Below are 12,045 nucleotides of genomic sequence, written 5' to 3' on the forward strand. Positions count from 1 at the left end.
TGCGCAGCGCACGCTGGGATCGCCTGAGTCAATGAGACTCGGGTGATCACATATTGGTGTAAAGGGGTCGATCCTGGCCCCTTACCACGTGATCAGCTGTCAGCCAATGACAGCTGATCATGTGATGTAAACAGAAGATCGGTAATCAGGTTTTTTCTTCTCATGCTAACAGTGTGAGGAGAAAAAAAAAGCCAATCACCGGCTTCTGTTGAAGGGACATCAGTCCCAAAGAGGGAGAGGCGAAGCCGCCTCATATATGCCCACCAGTACCACCTGCCAGTTCCACCTGCCAGTGCCATGAATCAGTGCCCACAGTGCCACAAATCAGTGCCCACCAGTAGATAAGTGCCAGCAATCAGCGCCACCTATCAATGCCCACGAGTGCCACCTATCAATGCCCATCAGTGGTGCCAATCAGTGCCACCTAGCAGTTCTGCCTATCAGTGTCACCTACCAGTGCTGATCAGTGCCCATAACTGCCACCCATCAGTGCCACCTATTAGTGCCCTTCAGTGCCACCTATCAATGCCCTTCAGTGCTGCCCATCAGTGCCGCCCAATAGTGCCCACCAGTGCTACCTTATCAGTGCCCATTAGTGTCGCCTTTTCAGTGCCCATCAGTGTAGCCTCATCAGTGTACGTCAGCGAAAGAGAAAAAATACCTGTTTGCAAAATGTACAACTTTGTATTAAAAAAAAACAGTCTTTTTTTAATAGTTTTTTTAACAAATACAACCAAATGAAAGCTCTAATTGTGGGGAATAAATATATAAAAATGTAATCTGGGTACAGTGTTTAGGGTATAGGTGCTGGAGGCTAATCTAACCATATTATGGCATATTGTGGAAACAAAATTATGTGCTGTGTTTGTTTTAAAGAATATTACAAATTTGTATGTGGATTGATTGTTCAGTTGCTCTTTGTAGTATTTTACTAAATAAACCCTTTTGTGTTTTTTTTTTTTTCTTTGCAGCTGCGCTCTGTGAACTTTATGATGGCCTTTACTAGACGGAATCAACTTTCATCTGACTCCCATTAGTTGCCAAGCAGCTGCAATGTACTCTGTACAGAGACAGTAATGTGCATAACCACTCCCTGGGCAAGAACTAGGGCTGGAGTCTGAGTCAGCAGAGAAGACATTAAACCATTTTGCAGCTCCACCTACACTATTCTCTACACACTCGGCTCTTTATGTTATTTCTATTTTTTTTTTCATTTGCACGCTTTATTCATGAAGATTGCTTTAATAATACCGCGCTCCAACATCTAGGTACCAGGACCTGTCCGTAAGTCTGCATTTTACCATCTGAACAGTTTATCGTAGCTTGAGGCTTTTTTTTTTTTTTTTTTTTTACAGTATGTTGTAAACGACACGTACTTTGAAGTCTATGAACTAGCCACTTGCTATTCTTGTTTGCACAGATTTGACAAGTGCAGTTCACTGACTTTATCTATTGGAAGTCCACACAGCACTGGTATAGATGATGAAATAAACATGACCTTGTCTGTAAAAACTGCTAGGTCTGCTAGGTATTTGAAAGTGTTGTATGAGTTGGATAAGTTTGGAGTGTTCTAATATTTTGCATTAGTCACGCTGTTAGAGAAAGCACGTTGTAAACTGCTTAGAGCAGCTGTTCTCAAACTTTTTACCCTGGAGGGACCCATGAAATCCTTCTCACGTTAAAATGTATGAAATCTACAGCTTGCAGTTAGTGTGAACAATTATTTTGTAGAAAGTTTTAGCCTAGGTTCACCAGTGCGGTTACAGCACCGGTTCCCACATCGCATCTCTCCCGCAGACGGTTCACACTGCCCTCTGCGAGCTTCTGTGTGTGTTAATACATTGTTAATGACAGCCCCAGATTGGTTCTTAGATCGTGAGCTGTCAACTCGCACAGGAATCGGATCGCATAGGTGAGAACACAAGCAATCCGATTCCAGTGCAGGGAACCTTTTTTGTGCAAATCAAATGCGAGTTTAGCCATACAACTGTATGGCTAAACTCGCATTGCACAGACATCGCATGCGATAGCACCAGATATGTGACCACAAATGTGAAGCTAGGCTTAAGTGCCGGTTCACACTAGCGCACTCACATGTGATTCGCACCGCCCTGCAGTGCAAATCACATGAGATATCCGTGCAATGCAATTTCAGCTATACGGATTGTATGGCTGATATTGCATCACATTCGGGCCAAACTCGCACAGGACCCTTTTTTTGGTCCACATCAGAATCGGATCGCATGGGTGTTCATATGTGATCTGATTCATGTCCGAACTTGTCAGTTCACAGTGCGATATGCGAGCTGAAATGGGGGTGTCATTAATAATGTATTGACCCTCCTGGCAGTTTGCATATGGCAGTGTAAACTGCTGTGCGAGTAGGGTGCAATGCGGCAACCCGCAGTGAAGTCGCAGGTTTCCCGCATCGCACAAGTATGAACCAAGCCTCAAGGTGACGTTTAGTGTTTTTTTTTTTTTTTTTAGTTAGCACAAAGGACGATACTTAGATGAATGACAAATGTCCTGTGTGCTGCTGTCTGCTCTGTGCCTTGAAATTTGCCCACTGCATACCTCTACAGCTGTGATCTTCCTTTCCTGCAGAGGTTATTACAAGGGGCTGCACCAGGGCCATTTTTAATATTGATTGGACCCTGGGCAAAACTTTTCTTGCGTGCCCCCCCCCCTCCCCCCGGCAGTTTTGCTCTCCATCTGCTCCGAGACATACAATAAATAAGAGCTAGACTCAAAATCAGTTTACTGAATCAGATCAGGCAGCTATTGCAATTGATGTTAGAGGTTACAGTGCATCATTACCGCTCACTGACTGGTTGCTAGAGGCTACAGAACACATTACAGCTCACTCGTTAGTTGCTAGAGGTTACAGCACATGATTTCTGCTTGTTGATTGGTTGCTAGAGATTACTGTGGATATGACTTCAGGGGGGCATGATATACATATCAATGCCACCGACCACCGTAATTTACATATGAATGCCGGTAATTTACATGTAAACACAGGGTCTGCAGGTGAGTCATCTGTACTGAACAATAGGGCAGAGCTGGGCAGCATTACTACCAGCACTTCACACTGAGATATTGGCACACAGCACAAGACTAAAACCTCAAGGGGCGAGGGAATTTAAACTGGGATAGTTGGCAAGTATGAGGCAGCTGCTTTGGGCCCCACAACAATGACAGGGCCCAGGGCAGCTGCCCCTTTTGCCCTGCCTTAAAAACGGCCCTGGGCTGCACCTATCACAGGCAATCGTCAAAAGTGCGGATGATGCAAGCCCTTTCTACCCATCTGCTCTTATCATAGAAGCCATACCATCACTTTCCAAAACGAAAATCAATCTATGCATGGAGAAGGCAGACTTTTCAATCACCCATCCTCTATTCATAGAGGGAATTTTTTTCATTGTGGGAATTGATGGTACAGCTTCTATGAATGGAGCAGGGTCAGCACTTTTGACAAGTGCCCATCACAGGTGGTGCTGATCATATTCACCCACTCAGCACAGGAAGATCACAACACTGGAGGTATTTGAGGGGCAGAGGACTGCAGATTTCAAGGAGCACGGCACATGGGATTGTTATCATTCATGTAACCACCCTCCCTGGTGTTGATTTAAAAGTAATGAAAAAGTGACTAAACTTCAGATTTAAATAAAAGGACGTGGCATCATTTTTTTTATACCTAACTGCTGTATATGACCAAATTTTTTGAAAGAAATAATCTGGAACTGAATAATAATAACCACAGAAAAGAAATACACATAGGGTTGTATTTCTGAATAATAAATTTCATAGCTATTTGTCCTCAAAAGCACAAGTGTGCGCAAACTAAACAGCTGTTACAAGAACAGTGGCGTCCATAGGGCAGTGCTGATGGTGGCTGGAGCCCCCCGAATGGGTCCCCAAAAAGCCCCTGGTCTTGGGCATGCACAGGTTTGTTATTAGCCCCGAGCCTGAGAGCCATCGCCGAGTGGGGACTGATCTGACCCGAGCATGGCCAAATGACATAGCAGGTCACGCCTTCTGGAGCCTTCAGCACCTATGATGGACGTCCCACTGGTCCAATGCGGGGACCGCGGGATATGTGACATCCATCATAGGCACTGCAGGCTCCAGAAGGCAGGAATTACAATGCGGCAGCCGTGCCACTTTGAGAAGATCCCCTGGAGTGCCTGCTGTCTACTCTATGGGCGCGCCGCACACTGCGGCTGAGCTGCAGGAGGAGGTCACGTCACCTGAAGTCTGGCGGTCAGGTAGGTCAATGTATCATGTCAGTGGGGATCAGTGTATGTCAGGTAGATCAGTATGGGTCAGGGAGGTCAGTGTATGTCAGGTAGGTCATTGTATGTCAGGTAGGTCATTGTATGTCAGGTAGGTGAGTGTAATGGCTAGTGTATGTCAGGTAGGTAAGTGTAATGATCAGTGTAGGTTAGGTAGGTGAGTGTAATGGTCAGTGTGGGTCAGTGTATGTCAAGTAGGTTAGTGTAATGGTCAGTGTAGGTCAGTTAGGGGAGTGTAATGGTCAGTGTGGGTCAGTGTATGTCAAGTAGGTTAGTGTAATGGTCAGTGAAGGTCAGGTAGGGGAGTGTAATGGGTAGCGTGGGTCAGTGTATGTCAGGTAGGTGAGTGTAATAGTCAGTGTAGGTCAAGTAGGTGTGTGTAATGGTCAGTGTGGGTCAATGTATGTCAGGTAGGTGAGTGTAATGGTCAGTGTATGTCAGGTGGGTGAGTGTAATGGTTAGTGATCCTCTTTGTCAATGCCAAATGGCTGCCTTGCTGCAAAGTGCACATAGTGGGCCATTCGCTTGGCATAGGTGCCTTTCAGAAAACAACTTGTATGTTTCTTAATTAAAGTGATTGTAAAGGCTTATTTTTTAATTACCTTCTCTGTGCAGTTGGTTTTGCACAGAGCGGCCGGATCCTCCTCTCCTCGGGTCCCTCTTTGCTGTTCCTGGCCCCTCCCTCCTATTGAATGCCCCTATAGCCAGCAGCTTCCTATGGGGGACCCAAGCCGTGTCACAGCTCTGTCTGTCCATTCAGACACGGAGCCCCGCCCCCTGATTGGCTGACTGATTGTGATTGACAGCTGCAAGAGCCAATGTTGCCGCTGCTGTGTCCCAGCCAATCAGGAGGAGTGTCCAGCATGACTTAGACATTTGGAGCGAGATGGGGCTCAGGTAAGTAATTAGGGGCTGCTGGGCTGGCTGCTACACACAAAAGATTTTTTATCTTAAACGAGTTGTATACTCCTTCTATCTAGTTGTATAGTCCTTCCTGAGCTCCTTCTATCTCCAGTGATGTCCACGATCTCCTCAGCCATCAGTATATTCCTCCTGATTGGCTGAAGTAAAGCAGTGGCTCCTACAGTTGTCAATCAAAGTCAATCAGCCAATCACTGGAGAGAGGGGGCGGGGCCAGGCCAGGGCTCTATGTCTACGTGGATACACGGAGCTCTGACTCGGCTTGGGTGACCCCTGTAGCAAGCTGCTGGCTGGGGGGGGGGGGCACTCATAGGAGGGAGGGACTAGGAGCAGCATTGAAAAATATACAAGGTGTTCTCTGAATAGTGTCCATGGTGAGTGACTAACCCCTGTGTTTACTATGCAGCACAGTAGCCACTTGTTACAGAACCCAGAAGACAGCAAGGATCACTGTAGTAACAGCTACTACTACAGTGATTCCCCACTTCTACAAGAAACAGCCAGGTATGGAATATGCAATATACATGGTTCAAAAACATACTTGAAATTCAGCTTTAACCACTTAAAGTGTTACTAAAACCACAACAGTAAAATCAGTCTGTATATGCAGTAAAGCATACTTGTTATACTCACTGTGAAACCCAAGGGGTTAACCCTCCGCATTGTGTAAAAAAAAAAAAAGCAGTTTGATCCTGCCTTCTCGGATCCTCCCCATCTTCCACTGTCCCCAATCCATCTCCTGATAAGATAGAGCCTTTGGAGTCATACAACACCGTACCCAAATGAAATTGATTCATTTTTTCCACACAAATAGATCTTTCTTTTGGGGGTATTTGATCACCACTGAGTTTATTTTTTGTTATATAAATGAAAAAACACCGACAATTTTGAAATTACTGCACATGCAAGTGGGTCGTGATTAGCTGCAAGAGCTGGCAGCTTCTCATTGCTTTGAATGGGGCTGCCTACTCGCCGCTAAGCATGGGAACCCCGCTGGGGTTCTCTCATATAATCGCCAGTAGGCTGCTTTTGCAGGTGTGAATGCACCCTAATGGCTGGTTCACACCTGAATTGCACAGGAATGTGGTCTGCAGTGGTGGAACTGCCCCCATAGCGACCCACGTGGCCACAGTGGGGCCCATGGGGAGGATGAGGAATGCATACTGCGGGGGGTGAGCACCACCTGCAGGGTCCCCTAGCCAGGGGAAGTGAGAAGAGGAAGAGGCAAGCTGTCTACGAGCAGGGAGCGAGATGGTCTGCTGTAATAGCTTTTATTCGAATTTCCTGTGTTAACGGGGCTCAACGTCACATAGCCCCACCTCTTGGCCCGGCGCCTTTGATAGACAGAACACCGGTCCAATGCGTGTCATCAAAGGCGCCGGGCCAAGAGGTGGGGGCTATGTGATGTTGAGCCCCAGAAACACAGGAAATTCAAATGAAAGCTATTATAGCTCTCTGCTCGTATGGCTAGCTTGCCTCTTCCTCGCCCCACTTCCCCTGGACCCTGCTCGCCCCCCCACTCTCAGGCAGCTCCACGCTCGCCAACAGCCATTTGAGGGCTGCAGTATGCATTCCTCATCCTCCCCGGTAATTCAGCCACTGGCTCGCCTCTTCCTTTGCACAGGGGAGTCTGCATTGTGCACGGGTCATGCTGCATTGGGCACAGGTGGGCACAGGTGAGGCAGTATGGGCACAGGTGAGGCTGCCTTGGGTGTAGGTGGGCACCAGTGAGGCTATATTGGGCCTAATAGAACCGGTGACTGAGAGTCACCAGTTCTCTGCTCCTGTGCTCAGAGAGGCAGAGAGAACTGAGCAATCAGCAGTGTTTGGTCACTCAGGGGACAGATGCAGCATCGGTGCATCTGTGTTGCATCAATGCTGCATCCACATAAGTAAGTATGATATAAAAGAAAAAACGCAAAACTATACTTCTTTTTTAAATATATTACTGCCTAGATTAGCTAAATTTACTGTAAGCATATTTTTAACATTTATGATATTTTTGCTGCACAAATTAAACTAACAAATATTACTGCATGGGATATCCTTCTTAAAATACAGCTAGCTTCAAACTGACAATACTTGCAACATTGTATAATTGTCACTTGAGACAGGAGCAATTTAAATTGTATGGAGAAAACAATAACACTTCAAGAGATAACATAACATTTCACACAAAATGAAAGGTTCTCTACAGTCAAAACATTTTGTGTTGTCTTAAATGTGTCTTACATTTGAGTATAGAGTAGAAAATGTGTAGTACATCCTCTGAGGGAGCTACTGGTGAATTGGATCCCCCAACCTGCACAGGCAGACACACCGAATTCCACAGATACACCAGAGTCAGGAAAAAGTACAGCAATGTTGTTTTTTTGTCTTTATTATTGGTATTGAACTGGGATGGGGATGGGATAATTATGTGATGCCTACTTGACTGGAACAACTTCTTCAGGGACACTTCAAGTATATACACTTTTTATTATCGAAATTACATGTTACTGGCATGGGACTTTTAAGGCACAGCATTCATTTTACTTTTAAAACAAATTTTCTTGCTAATATTTGTTAAAAAAAACACCAGTATATGTTCTTATTGCACAACAAAGGTACATCATAATAAAGTACAGAATAATAGACTTTACAGCTCAACGCGTTTCTTGGACATTATCTTCTTCGTCAGAAGCCACCGATACAGATTTTATATATTTGTGCAATCTAAATGAGATAACAAATTGTCAGCAATCACATTTTAGAACAATTAGATGGTGGTTATACCATCACTAATTGCATCAAAATTCTCACCCCCCCCCCCCCCCCCCCATGCGAAGGAAGGAAGGCTTGAGAAAAGAAAGGTGGTAACAATAGAACATAGACCACCCAAAACCCCAAAAGGAATGTGAGTTGGCAAGACTTGGTGGCCAGCTCCAAGACTACTGGAAATTGTCAGACCTTTGCCTGCCAGATGATTTCTACGTTTAAGCAACTGCAGGAATTTTGAAGGTGCTTCGGGTGATGTGCAGGAACCTCTAGATACATAAATTTTATACCTGCAGCAGTGAGTCTGTAATTATTTTAATTTAAAAAAAGCTAAGTACATTTTTTTACGAATTGATATACAGCTGTCACATGACCCAGCTCTTTCCCAGCCTGTCTGTAGGGAAGCAATAGCAGGAGGAGCTTCTAGTCCTCTGCTACTGTTTACTGGTTAAAAAAAAAACAGCCTTTGGGATACAGTGTAAAAATAAATGATTAATATCAATGAACTATTATAAGAAGTAAGCAAAAAAGTTCTAAAGAATAGTCCTTCGAGCTTAAGCAGTGCTAAAACATTGAAAAACCATTAATCAATTAGTAATAGTGTGAATCCAGGTGAGAGATGCTAATTCGGAATGTTTATATGACAGTTCATATGGGAAACATCAGCTGTTTAGAAGTTCAGCCATCACCACACCAAGTGATTCCGCTCCCTTAGGAATTGCACTCACTGGATTCCCAATAAAAAATCGCCTTTGTATATGCCTTTATGATCACTGCTTACAGGGCATCTGCCCAGATCTCCAGTAACGATCAACCAAAGGATCTCAGAGGGTCAAGAGGCATTCCCGTAATCCATAGGGATGGTGGCTACAGAACCTGCACATCATCATAGCAGTAAAAAGCAGTCAAAAACAATGTTGCCTCCACTCATCCATAGAATTACCAGATGGAGATCAATGTCCATACATGTAAAAAGCTCTACATATTAATTCATAATTAATGTTTTTTATATATCATGAACTTTATATCACAATAGAAACTTAAGGGGTTATTTACGAAAGGCAAATCCACTTTGCACTGCAAGTGCACTTGGAAGTGCAGTCGCTCTAAATCTAAGGGGTAGATCTGAAATGAGTGGAAGCTCTGCTGATTTTATCATCCAATCATGTGCAAGCTAAAATGCTGTTTTTTATTTTCCTTGTATGCCCCCCCTCCCCCCCGATCTACAGCAACTTTACTTCCAAGTGCAAGTGGATTTTCCTTTAGTAAATAACCCCCTTAGTGTATTGATAGACATCTACACGGTATAAAGCTCTTAATTAACATATATATATTCAGCAACCAAATACATAATCTGTGACATCGATTGATTTTGTGTATACATTCTATAAGATGAAAACACAAATGGGGGAAAGGAAAAATAGGGGGCATCATTAATACATTCAATGAATAGAAAGTAGTTCTGGACAGCCGCACTCCAAAAAAGTATTTTATTTAAAAAAAAACACACAAAATCCAAAATGCATGTCACAGCAGAACAAGACAGCTCTCTGCTGTAGACAGCGTGGATATAATGGTGTTATCCATAATAAGGCTGGCTTTTGAACCGACTAAAACGTCTGAAAATGCTGTATGGAGAAATTTCAAAAACAGTGATATGCCTCCGAGCTGGTAGACTATGTGTTTGCAAAGTCCAGGAATCAAGGTAGGGAAGGGGATGTCGCCGCTCAAGGAGGATAGTTTGATAACAAAACTCTCCAGCCAGCTGAAGAAGCCACAGGTGCTGGCAATGCATATAGCAATGAATGGAAAGTAGTTCTGGACAACCGCACTCTAAAAAAGCCTTTTATTCAAAAAAACACATGAAATCCAAAAAGCTCAACTGCAGTGGAATCAAGTACTTTGATTCAAAGGCAGCATCAATGAACAGGCCTGCAGCCCCAGAGTTGATTAGAGCCTGTATCTCGATGGATTACAATGCCACCTAACGTCTGTCCATGACAGGACCTCAAGGTTCGGGCGTTCCCTGAATGGGTAGGACAAGACTTCAAAAAGTGACCTGCTTGGCCACAATAAAGGCACAATCTCTCCCTCCTCCTAAAGGCTCTCTCATCCACAGAGAAAGGCATGAAGCCCAAGTGCATGGGTTCATCTTCACTGACCGACTCGGTAGCAGGAGGCATGGGAGGTGATGGAGGCATGAGTGGGACTGCAAAGCGCAGAGGCAAGCATACAGGAAGATTCCGCAAGAGCTCCTTAAAAGAGTGTTTCTCTGAGTCTGGAGTCAATGAGGATGGCAAACATGATCAACTTCTCCAGCTCAGTGGGTATATCTCGGGCTGCTATCTCATTCTTGATGGAATCTGAGAGAAAAAGCAGCCACGAGAGCCTCATTGTTCCAAGCAACCTCATCTGCCAGAGTACGGAATTCAATGGCGTAGTCGGCAACAGTTCTTGTACTCTGTTTGATGGACATAAGGCATTTTTTAAAGGAGGCCACAAACTGAGGGTAACTCAAGACAGCAGTTTTTTTTGTGTCTCCCATACAGGGTTTGCCCAGGCCAAGGTTCTCTCAGAAAGCAAAGATATCATGAAATCTACTTTGCTTCTGTCCATAGGAAACACCTGGGGCAGCATCTCAAAGTATATCGCAACCTGGCTTAGAAACCCTCTGCATTGAAGTGAATCGCCCCTAAATCGCTGGGGAAGCGGGGAGAAACCAGACATACCTCTTATAGAGGTAATACTTGAGACGGATGCCTGCACAGAGACTGGCGCAGCAGGAACGGCCTGCAACTCGGGTTGTACCGGAGCAGTCACAGTGAGAAATTCCAGGTGAGCCATGAGACTCAGTGGATTGACTGTATCTTCTGAATTTATGGCATTTGCCTACTGACAGAAACCATGAAATCAGACTGAGACAGAAGTACAGTTAAATCACACTTGTTTAATAATACAAGTAAAAATGCAAAACATAGTCAAGCCAGAAATCAGGGATCAAAGTAGTGGAACAGCAAGCAGGATCTGGAGCCAGAAGGGATGTCAGCAAAGCCAGTCTTTAAACAGGAACACAGGAAATAGTTTCTTGTGATGTGACCAAGGAAAAGGCAGAGCTCCTCTGGACTGGACAGCTTAAGTAGGCAGGACTGACGAGCAGGATCATCAACAGCTGAGTAACTGTGGAGAGAGATGGGAGCTGGCAATCAGCCGACAGCTGAGCGGCCAGCTCAGAGAAAGAAGGGCTGAGCCCAGACCTGATGCAGAGGGGGGTTGCGATGGGTGCAAAATTTGCACCCAGTCTAGCCAACCTCTTCATGAGTGAGTGGGAGGATAAATTTATCTATGCCTAAAGGAGGACTGAGCTCCTGTTTTTTAAGAGGTACATTGATAACCTGTTCCTACCTAGTCTGGGCAGGCACGGAGGAGCAGTCAGTAAAGGATTTTTTTGTGCTTTTTAAATTCCAATTCTAATAACATCCAATTAGATTATCAGTACAGTATAGATCATGTTAATTACCTGGATGTTACTATTTTCAAACAGTTGAAACAACTAATCACTAAGGAAGCCACAATAAATCAAGATGTTATATTCCTCCCCCATTGTGTTTAGCTGGTTAGTGGGCATGGAGGAGGAGGGAGGGAGTGGAATGTCATTTACCACTGTGTATACTCCCACATGTGTGAATCTATAGTCATATGGGCTGCTCAGATGTGATAGGGAGGAAATGCTCAGCATAGAAACTCACTGAAAACGAAAACTGAGCATGTGCACTAGCTGCCAAAATTGCTCTGCAAAATCCCCAACTGCTATGGGGACATGGACAGAAGAGGGAGATAAAGAACAGCAGGATTAATCAGGTTTTTTTGCAAAACACAGAAAATGAATACCATAGTGAGTATGAACAGCATGTAATACAGCATTTATTGATAGTTTTTAATGATGGTGGTTTAATGACATTTTAAGCAACATTTGCTTGTTGAAAAATGATTGCACATCTATGTGATATTTTGGAATATTAATTGAAGGTTTTTGATGAGAAAATGATCATGTGATAATGAAAATAGGTTG

At 44.3% G+C, this 12,045-nt stretch overlaps 1 protein-coding gene across 1 annotated transcript in view; it reads left to right on the top strand.

The window, feature by feature from the left end:
• The first annotated feature begins 1,015 nt into the window (after positions 1–1,015).
• The window catches only part of TLR3 (toll like receptor 3), a 65,411-nt gene continuing 54,381 nt past the window's right edge, over positions 1,016–12,045 (top strand). The window contains exon 1 of the mRNA XM_077477348.1: positions 1,016–1,284. Within this exon, the coding sequence (XP_077333474.1) occupies positions 1,190–1,284 (95 nt within the window). The 5' untranslated portion in view covers positions 1,016–1,189. The remainder of the gene's footprint in view (positions 1,285–12,045) is intronic.

The sequence above is a fragment of the Lithobates pipiens genome, unplaced genomic scaffold (genome assembly GCF_037356315.1).
Source record: "Lithobates pipiens isolate NorthernLeopardFrog02 unplaced genomic scaffold, aLitPip1_a1.2 Scaffold_13, whole genome shotgun sequence".
Taxonomy (NCBI): Eukaryota; Metazoa; Chordata; class Amphibia; order Anura; family Ranidae; genus Lithobates; species Lithobates pipiens.